Consider the following 21,620-nt stretch of genomic DNA (forward strand, 5'->3'; position numbering starts at 1 on the left):
ATTTGTTGTAATTCTCAATCCTCTGGACTCACTGAAGAATTTGTGCAAAACATTTTTTTGAGGTGGGGGCTGTCGGGGTGGGGTGGGGGGTGGCTTCTTGTTTCGTGCGGCGTGCACAGCCTAAAGTTGTAGGACAACTTGTTCTATTTGATCTTCTGTTTGTGCACGTCGAGTTGATTGCATTACTCGAAACGGGACGGACCACGTGAAGGTTGCAATCTTCCACCCCGGGGGTGGCAAACGTCCAGCAGCCGAGAGAGGGGGGCAGCTTCAGGCGGGGGCTCTCGTGCGCTGACTGACTTATGCCTGACTTCTGGAGTCATGTCCGACTTTTGTAAACTGAAAACTGTAACATCCACATTGAGGAACAGCTTTTTCCTGACAGCCATCAGGCTATTAAACATAACGAATAAGCTCTGAACTACGAAATACTATATTATTTGTCCTATTTGTTATTTGTTGATTACACGCACACCCTCCACCACACATACACACAATTAACTAATTGACTCACTTACTTCCAGCCAATACTAGCTCTCGCTGCTTCTCTCCTCTCTCCCGCGGTCGGAGCTCAGTCAATCGGAGAAAAGACTACAGTGTGATTGCCGGCCAATTTAGTTTCCATCAATTTATATCGATTTTAAAGTCCCCATAAATCGTATGCGGTGCGGATTTACTGATCCACTAGCGAAACTGAAGGAATTCAGCTCTGCTCGAGGCTGGATATTAGTCGCTGTTTTCGGAGAGAAACCTTGAGTCGATGTTAGCGTTGCTGCATTAATTGTTCTGTAGGTGAGAGGGAAACTGAGTTAGTTTCGAGGAGGATCTCTTACTGTAGGTCGCTGCCAATGTTCTGAGGAATATCTGCCTAAATGTAACTTCCCGCATCAGCCAACTGCTGTTTCATGTTTAGTTGTGAGGTACAACGCGGAAACTGACCCTTCGGACCAGCGAGTCCGCACCGACTAGCGATCCTCACACATGAACACTATCCTACAATTAATAAGTGTTTGAAAAACATATATTCTTAAACATTTATATCAAACCAATTAACCTCCATCCCTGGACGTCTTTTGAGTGTGGGAGGAAACGGGGAGAACGTACACATTGTGTACAGGGAAGCGCCCGTAGTCGGGATCGAACCAGGGTCTCTGGCACTGTAAGGCAGTTGGTCTACTGCTCCGCCAGTGTAGACAACTCAATGTGCAGTCGGTTTTCGACAACGACAAGGAACACTCGTCCCGCACTAAACATAATCGATGATCAGCCCTTCCACAGACATGGTGAGTGGCTCTGAAAAGAGCCTTTGGGTCACTATGTTGAGTTTCTCTCGCTTACTTGTAAGTCCGCCGGTTTTCTTGGGCAACAGCACGGCCTGGATATAGAAACATACATAGAACATAGAAATTAGGTGCAGGAGTAGGCCATTCGGCCCTTCGAGCCTGCACCGCCATTCAATATGATCATGGCTGATCATCCAACTCAGTATCCCGTACCTGCCTTCTCTCCATACCCTCTGATCCCCTTAGCCACAAGGGCCACATCTAACTCCCTCTTAAATATAGCCAATGAACTGGCCTCGACTACCCTCTGTGGCAGAGAGTTCCAGAGATTCACCACTCTCTGTGTGAAAAAAGTTCTTCTCATCTCAGTTTTAAAGGATTTCCCCCTTTTGATTGGTAGATAAAACAGTTATCAACAGAAAAGCGCTGAAAATAACTGCCAGTCCCTCCAAAACTTGAACTTTGAAATAGCCGCCAAACTATAAATCTGTATGTCAATACAATTTGCTACATCACATAATCATTGCTTTTTTGATTATCATTTTTTATGTAAGCGCATTACGTTAAGATGTTAATTATACTGCTGCGAGTAAGAATTTCATTGTTCCGTTCACAGCACATATGACAATTAAATACTCTTGATTGTCGATCCTCGGCATCAATTAGCGATCGGTCTCGGATTATCGTCTGGTTCATTTTCACAAAAGTCGGAATTTGGGCGAAAGTGTGAAATGTTCCTCCTTGAAAAACTGGACGAATTGCCGAGTAGAAATGCAATTCAGAACAGTTACAGAGATGAAGACAGGAGTTCATAAACCCCAATACCCACAGCAAATAAAACAGTAACGGCAGCACTAGTCGACTGGCCGTGGGCACAATTTATGATAACTGGGACAAGCTGACTGTTTCATTATGTTCTGTCTCTATCTGGACTATACATAATGGACGATTAAAGCAGTCTTGCTTACTTGAACTTTATTGTCTTTGTGCAGCCATCATCCGAACTGGGCTGCGCCCCGGTGTCACCTCTAAACCAGTCCCCCGTACAACAGTACTTAAATAAACAATCCTATTGTTACATCTTTCTTTTTCTTTTTTCAAGTTAGTCTCTTTCCCTTAGGTATTATGTGCAACACTTGTACCATATGCTCTGCTCATTTACAACAGATCTAACAACATAAGCAATAACAAATCAACAGTTCAAAACATCCGTTTTCCAACAAGTGCATAAACAACACATTTTAATTTCTTTTTTTTTTCATAGTCCATACTCTAGTCACTGAGTATAGTCTGTCAGGTAGCGGGGTCTGACAACTTGTCGACCTGACCTGGTGACCGTGGTGACAACTTGTCGACCTGACCTGGTGACCGTGTCTTGGTTCTCTGCTGGGCCATCTGGCGGTATGGCTGCCTCAGTCACTGTTGGTGTGGGTGCGTTTTGTGTTGGTGTGAGCGTGGTGAGATTGTGTCTGAGGTGGCGACGATTTCGTCTCAGAACACCTCCTGACTCTAACTCCACCTCATACGATCTATGGCTCACCTGTTGGACCACTCTCGCTGGTCTCCAACCCTTGTGTGTGTCACAGGGCTGTACTCTCACACTGTCCTCTCTTTTCAGAGTGTCCATGTCTTTTGCTGTGCGGTTGTAGCACTTTTCCTGTCTCTGTCTGTTGTATTTTAGTCCCTGTTCGTCGTGTGTCACCTCTGGCTTCAGCAGAGTGTCCTTTGTGGGAAGCAGGGTCCTGGTCCTCCTGCTTAGGAGTCTCTGTGCCGGGCTTGTGTTGAGGCCCTGGCTGTGTTGCGATGATCCAGCATTGCCAAGTACGGATCCTGTCTCGCTGCTGCAGCCTTCAGCATCAGGCACTTGGCTGTCTTTACCGCTGACTCCGCATTCCCATTACTCTGCGGGTATCCCGGCGACGATGTCCTGTGTTCAAAGCCCCACTTCTGGCTGAAGTGCTGAAACTCTTGTGATGCATACTGGGGTCCGTTATCCGAGATAACAATGTCAGGAATCCCCTGTCGGGCAAAGTGGGCCTTGAGTTTTTTGATCACTGTGTTGCTCTTAGTGTCAGGTAGATAATCGACCTCCCAAAAGTTTGAATAATAATCTACTGTTATCAGATAGTCTTTATTGTGAAAGGAGAAAAGGTCCGTTCCTACCTTGGCCCAGGGTCTGCTGGCCATGTCATGTGGATGTAGTGTCTCTCTTTGTTGCTTTGGGTCCACTGACCTACATATGTCACATTTGGCGATGAAGGTCTTGATCTCCTCGTTCATTCCAAGCCAGTATACACACTCCCTCGCTCGCCTCAGACATCCTTCTACTCCCAGGTGAGAGGAGTGGATCCTGTGAGTGATGTCCACCCTGAGTGCATCAGGTATCACGGCTCTGTCTCCTCGGAACACTATGCCGTCCTGGAAACTCAGTTCATCTTGGAAAGTGTGGTAGTGCCTGATGTCACTTGGTAAGTCCTTTTTTCTCTTGGGCCACCCTGACAGTATTCTGTTTGCCACACTCTGTAACTTTGTGTCATCTTTTGTTGCAGCCCTGATGGCACTCAGCCTCTCTGCTGAAATGGGTAGGTAGCTGACCATGTTCACAGTCTCTATATCTGTCTCAGTCTCTCCCTTAGTGCTCTCTGGTAAGTATGCTCTACTCAGCGTGTCTGCAAGCAGCATGTCCCTGCCTGGAACATAGGTCACACTGATATCATACTGCTGCAGCCTGAGTAGCATTCTCTGCAGTCTCTTAGGTGCACTGAGTAATGGCTTTCTGTGTATATTTTCTAGAGGCTTGTGGTCGCTTTGTACTGTGACCTCTCTACCATAAGTATACTGATGGAACTTTTCCATCCCAAACACTATGGCTAAGCATTCTTTCTCTATTTGGGCATAGCCCCTTTCAGTTGGTGTGAGTGCCCTACTACCAAATGCTACCGGTTTACCTTTCTTGGTCAGGGCGGCCCCCAGTCCCGTGTCAGATGCATCACACTGAAGTGTCAACTCCTTTTCCTTGTTGTAGTACTGTAGAACTGGTGCTTTAGCGATTTTGACTTTCAGTCTTTGAAACGCCCCTTCTTGGATGTCCGTCCATTCCCACATGTTCTCCTTGCGCGTGAGTTGTCTCAGAATCTCAGAGTCATCTGAAAGGTGGTCATAGAACTTAGAAAGATAGTTGACCATCCCAACTAATCTCTGTACCCCTTTCACGTCTGTTGGCCTTGGCATCTCTCTGATTGCCCGTACTTTCTCCGGGTCAACCCTCAGTCCCTCGGCCGTGAGCAGATGACCTATGTAGGGTACCGCTTTTTGTCTGAGCTTGAATTTGTTCGCGTTCAGCTTGATGTTGCGCTCTCTGCACCTGGTTAGAAAGCGTCTGACTTTCTCGTCGTGGTCCTTTCCTGCCTCCTCTTGTGTTGCTCCTTCCCCCGTGATTAACACATCATCTGCTATGACGCAGACTCCTGGGAGGCCCTCCAGGGCCTGCATGAGCTTTCTTTGGAACACTTCAGGTGCTGGGCTTATTCCCATCGGCATCCTTAGCCAACGGAAGCGACCAAATGGGGTGGCAAATGTGGTAAGGAAGCTCGACTCTTCCTCTAGTTTGACGTGCCAGAAGCCTTGCTTCATGTCGCAGACTATGAATACTTTTGCCTTTGACATCTCCGGCAGGATGTCATCTATAGTTGGGAGTGGATAGTGACTTCTTTTTAGTGCCCGATTCAGGGGTTTTGGGTCTATACAGATCCTCAGCTTCCCATTAGGTTTTCTCACTGCGACCATGCTACTGATCCAGTCAGTGCTGCGTTCCACTGGTGTGATTATCCCTCTTCTCTCTAGGTCTTTGAGTTCCTCTTGTAGAGGTGTCATCATAGCTACAGGCACTCTGCGCTTTGGCAGTTTCACTGGCGGTACTCTGTCATCTATCTCTATTCTATATTCACCCTCCATGCAGCCATCTCCGGTGAACACATCCTCAAACTCTTCATTTATTTTGTCCATGGTCACGTGTTTGCCACTTTCTCCCTTTGTCACTGGGCTCGGCTCTTTCTTCACTATGTTGTCTATAGCCAGAATATTCTCGTACTGTACTTTTATCAACTTCATTGCCTCGCTGGCTTTTCTGCCCAGTAAAGGGATTCTGCTACTCTGGTCAACCACTTGAAACTCTAGTCGGTACAGCTTGTTGTTTCTGGGGTTTCTGACCTTAACCTTACATGTACCCAGAGGAGTCAACTTGGTCTTGTTATACATCACTAGCACCTTCTCAGTGTGCTCTAACTGTGTGTCTGGGTTTAGTAGATCGATGGGGATGATATTACAGGTGGCCCCACAGTCTATCTGGAAGTCAACTAACTTTTCCCCTATCTTCATTCCTGCAAAGAGCTGCTGGCCCTGACTGTGGCTGTTTTTAACCTGGTTTACAGTTTCATCCTCTCTATTTGCTTCAGTTATACAGTTGACATCCTCATAAGAGTCACTGTCACTAGTCTGCTCTGTAACTGCATGCACTTTCTTAGTTTTCCTACTGCTCTCTTGTCTCGATCTGCACTGAGCTGCAAAATGATTTCCTTTCCACACTTCTTACACTTTTTCCCAAAAGCTGGGCATTTTTTCTTATTCCACAGTATCTCATTGTCTTTTTGTCTCTCTTCTGCCTGTTTCAGTGCATGTACCTCCTCCACTGTCTGTCCTTGCAGTGTTCTGCTATTCTCCCTTGACAGCTCTGTAGCTCTACAAATGTGCAGGCATGTCTCAAGAGTCAGCTTCTCTTCTCAGAGCAATCTGAGTAATCTTTCCCTCAGTGCTGAGCTATTTGTACCACACACAAGTCGATCTCTAATCAATGAATCTCTAATGTCCCCAAAATTGCAACTACTAGCAAGTATTTTCAAGTCTGTTATATAGCTGTCCACGTTTTCATCCAATCCTTGGTTCCTCATGAAGAATCGGTACCTTTCCACAGTCTTGTTTACCTTTGGGTTGCAGTACTCGTCAAACTGTATGATCATTGAACTCACTGTGGTCCTCGCTGAAGGGCTAGCTCTCGACAAAGTTGCCCAAAGTTCTCTGCCTTTTTCTCCGATGAGATAGTTGAATAGCTTGACTTTTGTGGTCTCTTCGGCGTCTGGCATGGTAAGGTCTATGTACAGTGTGAACTCCTCCTTCCAACTTTTCCATGACTTCGCCAAGTTGTTGGAGTCCAAAACCAAAGTTCCAGGGGGTTTTAGCCCTTCCATCGCTGTCAGCTAGCTGTTGTTTTTTTTCTTTGCCGATGCTGAAGGCTAACTGCTTATCTTTTGTAGGTACACAAAATTGCTGGAGGAACTCAGCGGGTGCAGCAGCATCTATGGAGCGAAGGAAATAGGCGACGTTTCGGGCCGAAACCCTTCTTCAGACTGATGGGGGGTGGGGAAAGAAAGAAGGAAAAAGGGAGGAGGAGGAGCCCGAGGGCGGGCAGATGGGAGGGTGGGAGGAGACAGCTAGAGGGTGAAGGAAGGGGAGGGGACAGCACAGGCTAGCCAAATTGGGGGAATTCAATGTTGATGCCATAAGGGCGCAAGGACCCCAGACGGAATATGAGGTGCTGTTCCTCCAATTTCCGCTGTTGCTCACTCTGGCAATGGAGGAGACCCAGGACAGAGAGGTCGGATTGGGAATGGGAGGGGGAGTTGAAGTGCTCGCCTATTTCCTTCGCTCCATAGATGCTGCTGCACCCGCTGAGTTCCTCCAGCAATTTTGTGTGCCTTCGATATTCCAGCATCTGCAGTTCCCTTTTGAACTGCTTATCTTTTGTGCTTCGTTGTGTCCTTGGTGTGCTGTTGGCTACGGGCCCACTGAAAACAAGCTACTGGCTTCAATTGTTCAACTGCATTTTTTCTTCTTTGCCGGCTTCTGTAAGGCTAATGTTAGCCTGCTGTTAGCTAGCTAAACTTTCACTTTTCTAGTTAATTCTGACATTTTTCGACGTCCATCCCACCGCTGCCACCATGTTTCTTTACGTTCTGTCTCTATCTGGACTATACATAATGGACGATTAAAGCAGTCTTGCTTACTTGAACTTTATTGTCTTTGTGCAGTCATCATCCGAACTGGGCTGCGCCCCCAGTGTCACCTCTAAACCAGTCCCCCGTACCAACAGTACTTAAATAAACAATCATATTGTTACACTGACGTGAAGGAAAAGGAGTTTTACTTCTATTTGATGGACAGGAACGCAACATGGATACCGGGAATATCCCGCGTATATTGGAACATTTAATCACTAAATAAAATGTGAAATAATTCGCCAAACAGAAATATCCTGAAACAATTCTGCTGCGATTCAATGCCGAAACATTAGTACAACTCTTTCTGCGAAAATGTGGGTGGCTCTTAAAAGAGCCGTTGGGTTTTGGGTGTTTTCTCAACAATGTGTGGATCTTTATTTGGAACTGGTGTACTTGGTCACCGCCTTTGTCCCTTCCGACACGGCGTGTTTGGCCAGCTCCCCGGGAAGAAGCAGGCGCACGGCGGTCTGAATCTCTCGGGAGCTGATGGTCGCCCGCTTGTTATAATGCGCCAGGCGGGAAGCCTCGCCCGCGATACGCTCGAAAATATCGTTCACGAACGAGTTCATGATGCCCATGGCCTTGGAGGAGATGCCGGTGTCCGGGTGAACCTGCTTCATCACTTTGTAGATGTAGATGGAGTAACTCTCCTTCCTTGACCTCCTGCGCTTCTTGCCCCCTTTGACTGCGGATTTCGGCAAAGCTTTCTTTGCGCCCTTCTTGGCAGCTGTTTCCTTCTTGGCGGCTGTTTTCGGCAAAGATCCTACAGCATCTTTGGTTTTCGGCGGATCGGGCATTTCCTCGGTGGATTTCAAACACAAAAACAAAACACGATCTTTGCACAGAAGTGACCAGAAACCGCTCGGTGCGCGGATTAAATAGGCAGTGACGTCACCCTATGCTAATGAGGGATGGAGCAGGACCGGATCGTCATTGGACGGTCGGTGAGATGTTTAATGACACTTCTCCTGTAAACGCTCTGATTGGATATCTAATCATAATCGCTCGCTCCGCCAATCAGAAGCCGCTCTCACTCACTGTTCGTGTCCTGTCCGGTCCCAGAAAGCTGTCGTTTGTCATCCTTTAGTTTTAGAGACACAGCGCGGAAACAGGCCCTTCTGCCCACCCAATACTCGCCGACCAGCGATCCCCCTACACGAGCACTATCCTACACACTGGGGACAATTTACAATTGTACCAAGCCAATTAACCTACCAACCTGAACGTCTTCAATGTGATAGGTAACCCGAGCACCCACAGAAAACCCACACAGGTCACGGGGAGAACGTAAATCGGGTTCAGAATTATTTCACCAGAGCGCATGTCCAGGGGCCACGACCGTCCTTTCAGACGCCTCCTATATATATCGTCTGAATAAAGGCCTTGACCCGAAACGTCACCTATTCATTTTCTCCAGAGAAGCTGCCTGGCGCGCTGAGTTACTGCAGCTTTTAATATCTGTCTTTATTTGGGGAGGGGGAGGAGAGGAGAGAAGAGAAGAAGGGAAGAGAAGAGTGGCGAGAAGAGAAATGTTACCCAGAAGACGGTGGGGTCAGGAAGTCACTGAATAAGTGGGAGAGGGTGGGACCCTCATCACATTGACTTGTTGGAAAGAGTTCACAGCAAGGGTTCCCAACCTGGGGTAAATTTACCCCCAGGGGGTATATTTGTTGATTCTGGATCTGTACATTTTTTCAGTCATTGACTAACTGTGTTTGGTTCTGGTATACAATTGTTGTTCACCATTAGTTGTTAATAAATAACTGAAATAACATTGTTATGTGCAATTAAAGTTGGAGGGGTAAACGGGACGAAAAAGGTTGGGAACCCCTGGTCCACAAGATAACTGCAGTGTTGTATTTTGCTATCAGTGCTGTGCTGCAGGTGTCGGTGCAGAATTCAATGTTGTTTGTTACCTACATTACTGTTTTTGATGACAATGCAGGTAACATTGTGAGTAAATCTGCAGCTGACACCAACAATGTTGATCTAGATCAGTTGGTTTGGTGGGACGAGGAATGACAAATATAATTTAACTCTGACAAATGTGAGGTGTTGCACACTGATATGCAAATCCAGGGTAGGACTTGCACAGTAAATTGTAGAACATTGGAGAGTGTTGCAGAACAGAGATCTCGGATTGCAGGTGCTGGGAATGCAAGGGTTGATTTGGGAACATGGGAGGCAAAGGTGTGACCTAAATAAAGTGTGAAAAATCATGAGGGGCATGGATATTGAACACTCAGTTTATTTTCCCCAGGATAAAGGATTCTAAAACTAGAAGCATTGGGCCAAGGTGAGAGGAGAGATTTAAAAGGGACCTCAGGGCAATATTTTAACTGAGAGTAGTTCATATCTGGAATGAGCTGCTGAGGAAACAGGTACAATTACAATGTTTAAAATATATTTTGACCAACATTGGGATAGGACGGGATTAGAAGCTAAGGGTCAAATGTGGGCAAGTGGAACTGACCCAGAATGCATACATGGTCACCATGGCCAATGTGAACCAGGTGGCCTGTTTCTGTGCTATAAAGCTCCATGAAATTCTAGAGATGTTCCACCAGTGTTAATATCCCGGGCCCAGTGCATTGTTAGCTAAGGTGACATGGAGGCATAAAATCAGTAACATTATCAGTACAACAGTGCAACTAGTCGCAGAATTAGGGTGGGGGAGGGATGGAGAGAGTCAGATCTAAACCAAAGTCAGCACATTTGCTTATTTATCTCACAGGGACCTGCTGACTCTGACCTCGTACTCCCTCACTGTTTAATGCGTCCCACACACCAGATCGTTTCCCCCTCTAGCCGTTGCTCCCAATCCACTTCCACTGGTCTTTGACATAACAATCCCCTTTGACACCAAATCTCCGTAATCTTCTCAGAAAGTGGAGGTGCTGATGATTAAAAAAGAACTGCAGATGCTGGAGAAACTCAGCAGGTGAGGCAGCATCTATGGAGAGAAGGAATAGGTGACGTTTCGGGTCGAGACCCTTCTTGAGCCCAATGTCGGTGGAGGGGGGGGGAGGTAGGGACAAAGAAAGGAAGGAGCGGAGACAGTAGGCTTTGTGGGAGAGCTGGGAAGGGGGAGGGGAAGGAGGGAGAAAGCAATGGCTATCTAAAATTAGAGAGTAGAGTAGGACTATGGAGTAGAGGCACAGATGTGCTTTCTTTATAATTGCATTAGTGTGCTGGGTCCAGGAAAGATCTTCGGAAATATTCATGCCCAGTAATTTGAAGTTTTTTACTCTCTCCACGATCGTCCCATTGATATAAACAGGATTGTGGGTCCTCGTCCTTCCTCTTCCAAAGTCCACAACCAGTTCCTTGGTTTGTTCAAGAAGGAACTGCCGATGCTGGAAGATCGAAGGTACACAAAAATGCTGGAGAAACTCAGCGGGTGCAGCAGCATCTATGGAGCGAAGGAAATAGTCGACTTTTCGGGCCGAAACCCTTCTTCAGACTGATGGGGGGTGGGGGGGAGAAAGAAGGAAAAAGGGAGGAGGAGGAGCCCGAGGGCGGGGGGATGGGAGGAGACAGTTCGAGGGTTAAGGAAGGGGAGGAGACAGCAAGGGCTAGCAAAATTGGGAGAATTCAACGTTCATGCCAACCGGACGCAAGCAACCCAGGCGGAATATGAGGTGCTGTTCCTCCAATTTCCGGTGTTGCTCACTCTGGCAATGGAGGAGACCCAGGACAGAGACGTCGGATTGGGAATGGGATGGGGAGTTGAAGAGCTGAGCCACCGGTAGATCAGGTAGGTTATTGCGGACTGAGCGGAGGTGTTCGGCGAAACGATCGCCCAACCTCCGCTTAGTCTCCCCGATGTAAATCAGCTGACATCTAGAGCAGCGGATGCAGTAGATGAGGTTGGAGGAGATACAGGTGAACCTTTGTTGCACCTGGAACGACTGCTAGGGTCCTTGAATGGAGTCGAGGGGGGAGGTGAAGGGACAGGTGTTGCATTTCTTGCAGTTGCAACGGAAAGTGCCCGGGGAGGGGGTGGTAAGGGAGGGAAGGGAAGAATTGACAAGGGAGTTGCGGAGGGAGCGGTCTTTGCGGAAGGCAGACATAGGGGGAGATGGGAAGATGTGGCGAGTGGTGGGGTCACGTTGGAGGTGGCGGAAATGGCGGAGGATTATTTGTTATATTTGCCGGCTGGTGGGGTGAAAGGTGAGGACTAGGGGGACTCTGCCCTTGTTGCGAGTGCGGGGATGGGGAGAGAGAGCAGTGTTGCGGGGTATGGATGAGACCCTGGTGTGAGCCTCATCTATGGTGGCGGAGGGGAATTCCCGTTCCTGAAGAACGAGGACATTTCCGATGCCCTGGCGTGGAACGTCTCATCCTGGGAGCAGATGTGGCGTAGGCGGAAGAATTGGGAGTAGGGGATGGAGTCTTTACAGGGGGCAGGGTTGGAAGACGTGTAGTCCAGATAGCCATGTGAGTCAGTTGGTTTGTAGTGTATGTCGGTCAGAAGTCTGTCCCCTGCGATGGAGATGGTGAGGTCAAGGAATGGTAGGGAAGTGTCGGAAATGGTTCAGGTGTATTGGAGTGCCGGATGGAAGTTGGTGGTGAAGTGGATGAAGTCAGTCAGTTGTGTGTGGGTGCAGGAGGTGGCCCAAAGCAGTCGTCAATGTAACGGAGGTAGAGGTTGGGCCCTGGTACGTATTGAACAAGGATTGTTCAACGTACCCGACAAAGAGGCAGGCGTAGCTGGGGCCCATGCTTGTGCCCATAGCTACGCCTTGTGTTTGGAGGAAATGGGAGGAGTCAAATGTAAAGTTGTTGAGGGTGAGGACCAACTCCGCTAGGCGGAGGAGGGTGTCAGTGGCTGGGTATAGGTTGCTCCTCTGGTCGAGGAAGAACCGGAGGGCTTTGAGGCCATCCTGGTGGGGGATGGAGGTGTAGAGTGACTGGACATCCATGGTGAAGATGAGGGGTGAGGGCCTAGAGAGTGGAATGCGCGGAGGCGGCGGAGAGTGTCTGCCTAGAGAGTGGAATGCACGGAACTCCTCGCATTCCACTCTGGGCACACGCATGGGCCCCAGCTACGCCAGCCTCTTTGTCGGGTACAAATTCAGTTTTAGAATCCTTTATCCTGGGGAGAAAAAACTGAGTGTTGAATATTCATGCCCCTCATGATTTTTCACACTTTATTTAGGTCACCCCTCAGCCTCCTATGCTCCCAAATCAATCCTTGCCTATCCAGCCTCTTCCTATAATTCAAACACACGTCCCCAAAACATCTTGGTAAACCTCTTCTGCACCCTTTCCAGCATAATGGAATCCTGCTAAAGCTGAGCAACTAGAACTACATACACTACTCCAGGTGTAGTCTCACCAATACAAAGCTGCATCATGATATCCAAATCTTTGTATTCAATACCCTTCCCATTGAAGGCAAGTATGGCAACGTTGCCTTCACCACACCACCCGTATTATGATGTTCCAGAGACCATGCACCTGTAATCCGAGATCTCTGTTCTGCAACACTCTCCAATGTTCTACCATTTACTGTGCAAGTCCTACCCTGGATTTGCATATCAGTGTGCAACACCTCACATTTGTCAGAGTTAAAATTTATTTGTCATTCCTTGCCCCACCAAACCAACTGATCTAGATCAACATTGTTGGTGTCATCTGCAGATTTACTCACAATGTTACCTGCATTGTCATCCAAAACATTAATGTAGGTAACAAACAACATTGAATTCTGCACCGACACCTGCATCACAGCACTGATTACAAAATACAACCCTCCGGTTATCTTGTGGACCAGGGGTTCCCAACCTTTTTCGTCCCGTTTACCCCTCCAACTTTAATTGCAAATAACAATGTTATTTCAGTTATTTATTAACAACTAATGGTGAACAACAATTGTATACCAGAACCAAACACAGTTAGTCAATGAGAAAAAATATCTACAGATCCAGAATCAACAAATGTACCCCCTGGGGGTAAATTTACCCCAGGTTGGGAACCCTAGCTGTGGACTCTTTCCCACCTATTCAGTGACTTCCAGACCCCACCGTCTTCTGGGTAACATTTCTCTTCTCCCCCCCTCCCCCATCTATTAATTATGCATCTCTGTTCTTTGGCTCTTTACTTCCCACTGGTAGCAGGGTGCCATCGTAAAATAAAGACAGATATTAAAAGCTGCAGTAACTCAGCGCGTCAGGCAGCATCTCTGGAGAAAATGCATAGGTGACGTCGTCTGTCCATGGTGTGCGGTAGTTTTGCTGTCTTACAGCGCCAGAGATATACAATACAATACAATTCAATTTATTGTCATTTGGACCCCTTGAGGTCCAAACGAAATGCCGTTTCTGCATCCATACATTACAAACAAATAGACCCAAGACACAACATAATTTACATAAACATCCATCACATTGCTGTGATGGAAGGCCAAAAAAACTTCTCTCTCCACTGCACTCTCCCCCCCCCCCGATGTCAGAGTCAAAGTCAAAGTCCCCGGCGGGCGATGGCAATTGTCCCGTGGCCATTAAAGCCACGCCGGGTGATGCAAGGTCGCGCACCGGGTCTTGGTGTTAGAGCCCCCGGCGTGCGCTCGCAGAGACCCGCCGCCATTCCAAGCCGCGCGGGGCGGTGCTGTAAGGCCCCGCTCCAGGTGCTCTTCAACCCCGCAACTCGGGCGGGAGAAGTCGCCGCTGCGGAAGCCCCGAAAAGCGGTCTCCCTCCAGGGACCCGCGGGCTCCCAATGTTACTGTCCGCCAGACCCGCAGTTGCAGCCTCCGAATCTCCGGGGGTCGGGCCGCAGCAGCGTCCACCACAGCTCCACCCGCTCTGGACTCGGCCAGCTCCGCGACGGTGAGGTGAGCAGTCGGCACCACAGCCCCCGGTCTTCCTGTTGGAGGCCGCTCCTCGTTGCAGCCCCAACAACAACGGAGACCCGACAAAGAAAAGGTCGGGTCTCCCGTGCAGGGAGAGATTTAAAAGTTACCCCCAACCCCCCCACACCACCCCCACACACATACCCCAACAAAAATAACAAAAACTACATAAAAACATAGACATAAAATAATAAAAACGCAGACGGACTGCAGAGGCCGCTGCTGACGAGAGTCGCGCCGCCTACCGGAATGATCGATATGGGATCGATCCTGACTACGGATCTTTGTACGTTCTCCCCGTGACCTGTGTGGGTTTTCTGTGGGTGCTCGGGTTACCTATCACATTGAAGACGTTCAGGTTGGTAGGTTAATTGGCTTGGTACAATTGTAAATTGTCCTTAGTGTGTAGGATAGTGCTCGTGTAGGGGGATCGCTGGTCGGCGACTATTCGGTGGGCAGAAGGGCCTGTTTCCGCGCTTTCTGGGACCGGACAGGACACGAACAGTGAGTGAGAGCGGCTTCTGATTGGCGGAGCGAGCGATTATGATTATTGATTGATTGATAGAATTTATTGCCACACAACCAGGGCCGGTGGAATTTTGGGTTGTCAGCAGCGGTACAACAATAAAGAACACACAACCACAATAAAAATGTAACACAAACATCCACCACAGCATTCATCACTGTGGTGGAAGGCACAGAACTTGGCCAGTCCTCCTCCATTTTCCCCCGTGGTCGGGACCTCCACCCTCCGCAGCCGTTGCTGCGGACGTCCAGATGGTAAGGGATAAAGTCAAAGGCAAGGTAAGTCCAGGATCGGCTCTCCCCACCGGAGACCGCGGCTTCAGGCTGGTGTAGGCCGCAGGCCGGCGGTCGAAGCTTTAAGGTTCCCGCCGTTCGGCAGCCAGAAGCACCGCAGCCCGCAGGCCGGATGGTCGAAGCTCCCCTCCAGGGAGGAGATATCCAATCAGAGCGTTTGCAGAAGAAGTGTCATTAAACATCTCACCGACCGTCCAATGACGATCCGCTCCTGCTCCATCCCTCATTAGAATAGGGTGACGTCACTGCCTATTTAATCCGCGCTCCGAGCGGTTTCTGGTCACTTCCAAAGATTTAATTAGTGCTGTCGTTGCTGTTTTATTGTCTTCATCTCTGTAACTGTTCTGAATTGCATTTCTACTCGGCAATTCGTCCAGTCTTTCAAGGAGGAATATTTCACACTTTCGCCCATATTCCGATTTTTGTGACAATGAACCAGACGATAATCCGACACCGTTTACATAGTGACCGATCGCTAATTGATGCCGAGGATCATTTTTTGTAATCGGTTACCGGCCCAAATAAATCGTAAATTAAATGTGTTGTGCTGTATTGCCCGGGGTTCAAGGTGGTCAACAATCAAGAGTATTTAATTGTCATATGTACCGTGAACGGAACAATGAAATTCTTACTCGCAGCAGTATAATTAACATCTTAACGCAATGCACTTACATAAAAAAATGATAATCAAAAAAGCAATGATTATGTGATGTAGCAAATTGTATTGACATACAGATTTATAGTTTGGCGGCTATTTCAAAGTTCGAGTTTTGGAGGGACTGGCAGTTATTTTCAGCGCTTTTCTGTTGTGGGTTTTGATTGGTAGATAAAACAGTTCTGTGATTGGGTCATTCTTCACACCAATGAGATCATGTCCTTTTTCACCAATCACCAGCGGTTCTCTGGATTCCTCAAACAGGTATAAGAAAGGCGAGTCTGTGAACGTTTTCTCATTCTGCGTGTACAAAACATCAGGTGATGTCTGGACGAGGAAAAACCAGCGGCAAAGCTCGGGCCAAGGCCAAGTCTCGCTCATCCCGTGCTGGTCTGCAGTTCCCGGTCGGTCGTGTTCATAGGCACTTGAGGAAAGGCAACTATGCTCAGCGGGTGGGTGCAGGAGCCCCGGTCTATCTGGCTGCTGTGCTCGAATATCTGACGGCTGAAATCCTCGAGCTGGCCGGCAACGCGGCCCGGGACAACAAGAAGAGCCGCATCATCCCCAGACATCTGCAGCTGGCCGTCCGCAACGACGAGGAGCTCAACAAGCTGCTGGGAGGGGTGACCATCGCTCAGGGCGGTGTGTTGCCCAATATCCAGGCCGTGCTGTTGCCCAAGAAAACCGGCGGAACGAACAAGTAAGCGAGAGAAACTCAACATAGTGACCCAAAGGCTCTTTTCAGAGCCACTCACCATGTCTGTGGAAGGGCTGATCATCGATTATGTTTAGTGCGGGACTGCACATTGAGTTGTCTACACGGTGGAGGAGCGGTTGACCAACTGCCTTACAGCGCCAAAGACCCTGGTTCGATCCCGACTACGGGCGCTTCCCTGTACACAATTTTTACGTTCACCCCGTTTCCTCCCACACTCAAGACGTCCAGGGTTGTAGGTTAATTGGTTTGATATAAATGTTTAAAAATATATGTTTTCAAACACTTATCATTTGTAGGATAGTGTTCATGTGTGAGGATCGCTAGTCGGTGCGGACTCGCTGGTCCGAAGGGTCAGTTTCCGCGTTGTACCTCAAAACTAAACATGAAACAGCGGTTGGCTGATGCGGGAAGATACATTTAGGCAGATATTCCTCAGAACATTGGCAGCGACCTACAGAAAGAGATCCTCCTCGAAACCAACTCCGTTTCCCTCTCACCTACAGAACAATTAATGCAGCAACGCTAACATCGACTCAAGGTTTCTCTCCGAAAACAGCGACTAATATCCAGCCTCGGGCAGAGCTGAATTCCGTCAGTTTCGCTAGCGGATCAGTAAATCCGCACCGCATACAATTTATGGGGACATTAAAATCGATATAAATTGATGGAAACGATATTATGATAACATTTGCCTCTTTTCTTGTTTGCACTGAAATTGGCCGGCAATCACACTGCAGTCTTTTCTCCGATTGACTGAGCTCCGACCGCCGGAGAGAGGAGAGAAGCAGCGAGAGCTAGTATTGGCTGGAAGTAAGTGAGTCAAAGGGAAAGAGGATTTAAAAAGAGCGCCATAGGCCCAGGTTCAAGTAATTTACTAATTAGCCGTAAATTAGGTAGGGGGGTGTGTGTGAGAGATATCAACAAATAACAAATAGTACAAATAATATAGCATTTCGTAGTTCAGAGCTTATTCGTTATGTTTAATAGCCTGATGGCTGTCAGGAAGAAGCTGTTCCTCAATGTGGATGTTACAGTTTTCAGTTTACAAAAATCGGACAGGACTCCAGAAGTCGGGCATAAGTCAGTCCACAAGCTGTGATTCAGTTTGAAAGTCCAGAGGCCATGAGTTAGTCAGTCAGTCCAGAGACCATGCGTTAGTCCCAAGGCAGTGAGTTCAGAGGCCATGAGTGGGTCACTCCATGCCCCTCCCCCCCCCACTGGCATCCCCACCTCAAGACGCTGCCCTCCACCTGGCTATAGGATGCTCCCCCTCCTGAAGCCGCCCCCATCCCCAGCTGCAGGACACCCCCTCCCTCATCAGCCCACGAGAGCCCCCGCCTGAAGCCGTCCCCCTCTCTCGGCTGCAGGACGTTCACCACCCCCGGGGTGGAAGATGGCAACCTTCACGTATTCCGCCCAGTTTCGAGTAATGCAATCAACTCGACGTGCACAAACAGAAGATCAAATAGGACAAGTTGTCCTACAACTTTAGGCTGTGCACACCACACAAAATAAGAAGCCACCCCCCACCCCACCCCGACAGCCCCGCCTCAAAAATATTTTTTGCACAAATTCTTCAGTGAGTCCAGAGGATTGAGAATTAAAACAAATTACAACCGCTCAATCTCTCTATATTAAAATTGTCTCTTTTTTTATCAACGGCAAATAGCCATCAAGAGGCAGTGAGCAGCAGAACACAACAAGAAATAACTTAATAACTCTCATCTTTAACATTTAAATTGGTCTTATATTTTAAGAGTAATTCACAATTTAAACATTTTTCAATCCTTTTTTCCACTTTTCATGCCTGCATGTTCTTCATCACAATGGGAACCTAATAGGCAGGAATGGCTGCTCTGTGGGAGAGCCGCTAAGAGTGCATGGGGGGGGGGGGGAGGTTGTAGGGAGATGGGCTGAATGTGTGGGGGGAGGGAGAGGAATGGCAAGGAGCAGAGTGGGGGGATGAAGGGAGGAGTGATATCTGAATGAACTGCCAGCGTACCAGGCGTGAGTGACTGCACTGCCAGCCCACCAGCCATGAGTAAGTGAACCGGTGCGGCGACTGCGGGTGCTCGGAAGGCCCAGACCACGGATGAACATCTGGGAAGATCGGAGGAGAGGGCGGCTGGATTATGGTGCCTTCCTAACCTTGGGGCCACTGTGTTATGTTGTGTCGTGGACTTTCTGTGTTTGTGCTTTTCTTTTTTTAATTCAATTTTATTTTTAATATGTTTTATTATTTATTATTTATTTATTTTTATGATACTGCCTGTAAGGAAAATTCATTTTGTTGTCTCTAATTGAGACAATGACAATAAATTTGAATACAATACAATACAACAGCAATTTTCAAGTCTTGCCAGAGATTCTCAATTGGATTTAGGTCTGGACTTTGACTGGGCCATTCAAACACATGAATATGCTTTGATCTAAACCATTCCATTGTAGCTCTGGCTGTATGTTTATGGCCGTTGTCCTGTTGGAAGGTGAACCTCCGCCCCAGTCTCAAGTCTTTTGCAGACTCTAACAGGTTTTCTTCCAAGATTGCCCTGCATTTGGCTCCATCCATCTTCCCATCAACTCTGACCAGCTTCCCTGTCCCTGCTGAAGAAAAGCATCCCCACAGCATGATGCTGCCACCACCATGTTTCACAGTGGGGATAGTGTGTTCAGGGTGATGTGCAATGTTAGTTTTCCGCCACACATAGAGTTTTGCATTTAGGCCAAAAACTTCAATTTTGGTCTCATCTGACCAGAGCACCTTCCTCCACATGTTTGCTGTGTCCCCCACATGGCTTGTGGCAAACTGCAAACGGGACTTCTTATGGCTTTTTTTCAACAATGGCTTTCTTCGTGCCACTCTTCCATAAAGGCCCGGTTTGTGGAGTGCACGACTAATAGTTGTCCAGTGGACAGATTCTCCCACCTGAGCTGTGGATCTCTGCAGCTCCTCCAGAGTTACCATAGGCCTCTTGGCTGCTTCTCTGATCAATGCTCTCCTTGTCTGGCCTGTCAGTTTAGGTGGACGGCCATGTCTTGGTAGGTTTGCAGTTGTGCCATACTCTTACCATTTTCGGATGATGGATTGAACAGTGCTCCGTGAGATTTTCAAAGCTTGGGATATTTTTTTATAACCTAACCCTGCTTTAAACTTCTCCACAACTTTATCCCTGACCTGTCTGGTGTGTTCCTTGGGCTTCATGATGCTGTTTGTTCACTAATGTTCTCTAACAAATCTCTGAGGCCTTCACAGAACAGCTGTATTTATACTGAGATTAGATTACACACAAGTGGACTCTATTTACTAATTAGGTGACTTCTGAAGGCAATTGGTTGCACTGGATTTTATTTAGGGGTATCAGAGTAAAGGGGGCTGAATACTTATGCACCCACACTTTTCAGTTTTTTATTTGTAAACAAATTTGAAAACCATGTATCATTTTCCTTCCACTTCACAATTATGCGCCACTTTGTGTTGGTCTATCACATAAAATCCCAATAAAATACATTTACGTTTGTTGTTGTAACGTGACAAAATGTGGAAAAATTCAATGGGGTATGAATATTTTGCAAGCCACTGTAAATCGCACTAGCTTCTCATTTGCACCCGACAAACAGCTAAGAATGGCCTGTTTCTTTTATCATCGTTTATTTTTGCGCATCTTTCGTTCATTGTTCTTTACCTTTCCATATCTCTTGTTTCACTTTTCCCTAACCAGCCTGAAGAAGGGTCTTGACCCGAAATACCACCCATTCCTTCTCTCCAGAAATGCTGCATGTGCCACTGAGTTACTCCAGCTTTTTGTGTCTATGGACTGGGCAGCTTTGTGTCATCCGCAAACTTGCTAGTGTTGCTCCTAATTCCCTCTTCCAAATCATTAATATATATGGTAAACAGTTGCGGCCCCAACACCGAACCTGGTCTGTAATTCCCGGTTTTCTTTCTCGCTCGGGTTAATTAAAAGGGTGGAAAAAGAGCATGAATGAAAGCTTGCGGGAATATAAAAACGGACTGTAAAAGCTTTTTAGATATGTAAATAGTATCAGATTAGTGAACACAAATGTAGGTCCCTTATAAGCAGAGACAGATGAATTTATAATGGAGAAACAAGGAAATGACAGAACAGTTAAATGAGTTATTTAGTTCTGTCGTCACTATGGAAGACACAAACAATCTCCCAGAAATACTAGGGGACCGAGGATTTAATGAGAGGAAGGAACTGAAACTAAGTCACATTAGTCAAGAAATGGTGTTAGTAAACCGTTGGGACTGGAGGCAAATAAATCCCCAGGGCCTGATGGTCGACATCCCAGCGTACTCAAGGAGGTGTACCCCAGAAATCATGGATGCATTGGTGATCATTTTCCAATTTTCACTCGACTGGATCAGTTCCTTGTACTGGAGGGTAGACACTGTATCTCCACTTTTTTGGATGTTTTCAAGAGAGAGTTAGATTTTGCTCGTAGGGCTGAAATAATTAAGGGATATGGGGGAAAAAAACGAAACTGGGTACTGATTTTAGATGATCAGCCGTGATCATAATGAATGGTGGTGCTGGCTCGAAGAGCAGAATGGCCTAGTCCTGCACCTTTTTCTATGTTTCTCACTTTAGAAAGCCCCGGCATTCTCTCTCGCTCTATCCCTCCCCCACACAAGACGCACTAGCTTCTCAGCTAAGAATGGCCTGTTTCTTTTATCATTGCTTCTATTTTGCATATCTTTCATTCATTGTTCTTTACCTTTCCATATCGCTTGTTTCCCTTTTCCCTAACCAGCCTGAAGAAGGGTCTTGACTTGAAACGTCACCCTCTCCAGAAATCCTGCCTGTACCACTGAGTTGCTCCAGCTTTTTGTGTCTATGGACTGGGCAGTGTTCATCCATTTGTCCAATCATCTTTGATTCTGGTCGTTCAAGTTGCTGAACCAGGCCATGATGCAATTATAGAAATTAAATAACGTATTTGTTGGCATACTGAATTTCCCCAGTCTTAGAAGTAGAAACATTGATGCACTTTCTTTATGATTGCATCAATGTGCTGGGGCCAGGACAGATCTTCAGATATATGCATGCCAAGGAATTTGATACAGTTGCATATGGATGTGCAGAGACCCAGGTCCCTGAGCTTGGTCTTGAACTGAGTTTCCCTTTGTCCATCTCCCTGCTGTCAGTGCTGGAGCTGTACTGGGCAGTCTCCATGCAGTTCTGAGATGGTTTGTGCAGGTCTGTGCCCTTACAG

General features: G+C 47.4%; 2 protein-coding genes across 2 annotated transcripts; one reads left to right on the forward strand and one right to left on the reverse strand.

Annotated features, from left to right (window-relative positions):
• Positions 1-7,651: 7,651 nt before the first annotated feature.
• On the reverse strand, positions 7,652-8,220 carry LOC116968514 (histone H2B-like). The gene has a single exon (XM_033015282.1). It carries the CDS (start codon positions 8,131-8,133, stop codon positions 7,711-7,713), a length of 423 nt encoding a protein of 140 aa, XP_032871173.1. The 5' UTR covers positions 8,134-8,220; the 3' UTR covers positions 7,652-7,710.
• A 7,767-nt stretch (positions 8,221-15,987) lies between these two features.
• Positions 15,988-16,418, forward strand: LOC116968562 (histone H2AX-like). Its single transcript, XM_033015333.1, has one exon. It carries the CDS (start codon positions 15,988-15,990, stop codon positions 16,366-16,368), a length of 381 nt encoding a protein of 126 aa, XP_032871224.1. The 3' UTR covers positions 16,369-16,418.
• Positions 16,419-21,620: the final 5,202 nt, after the last annotated feature.

This window comes from Amblyraja radiata, chromosome 45 (assembly GCF_010909765.2).
Source record: "Amblyraja radiata isolate CabotCenter1 chromosome 45, sAmbRad1.1.pri, whole genome shotgun sequence".
NCBI lineage: Eukaryota > Metazoa > Chordata > Chondrichthyes > Rajiformes > Rajidae > Amblyraja > Amblyraja radiata.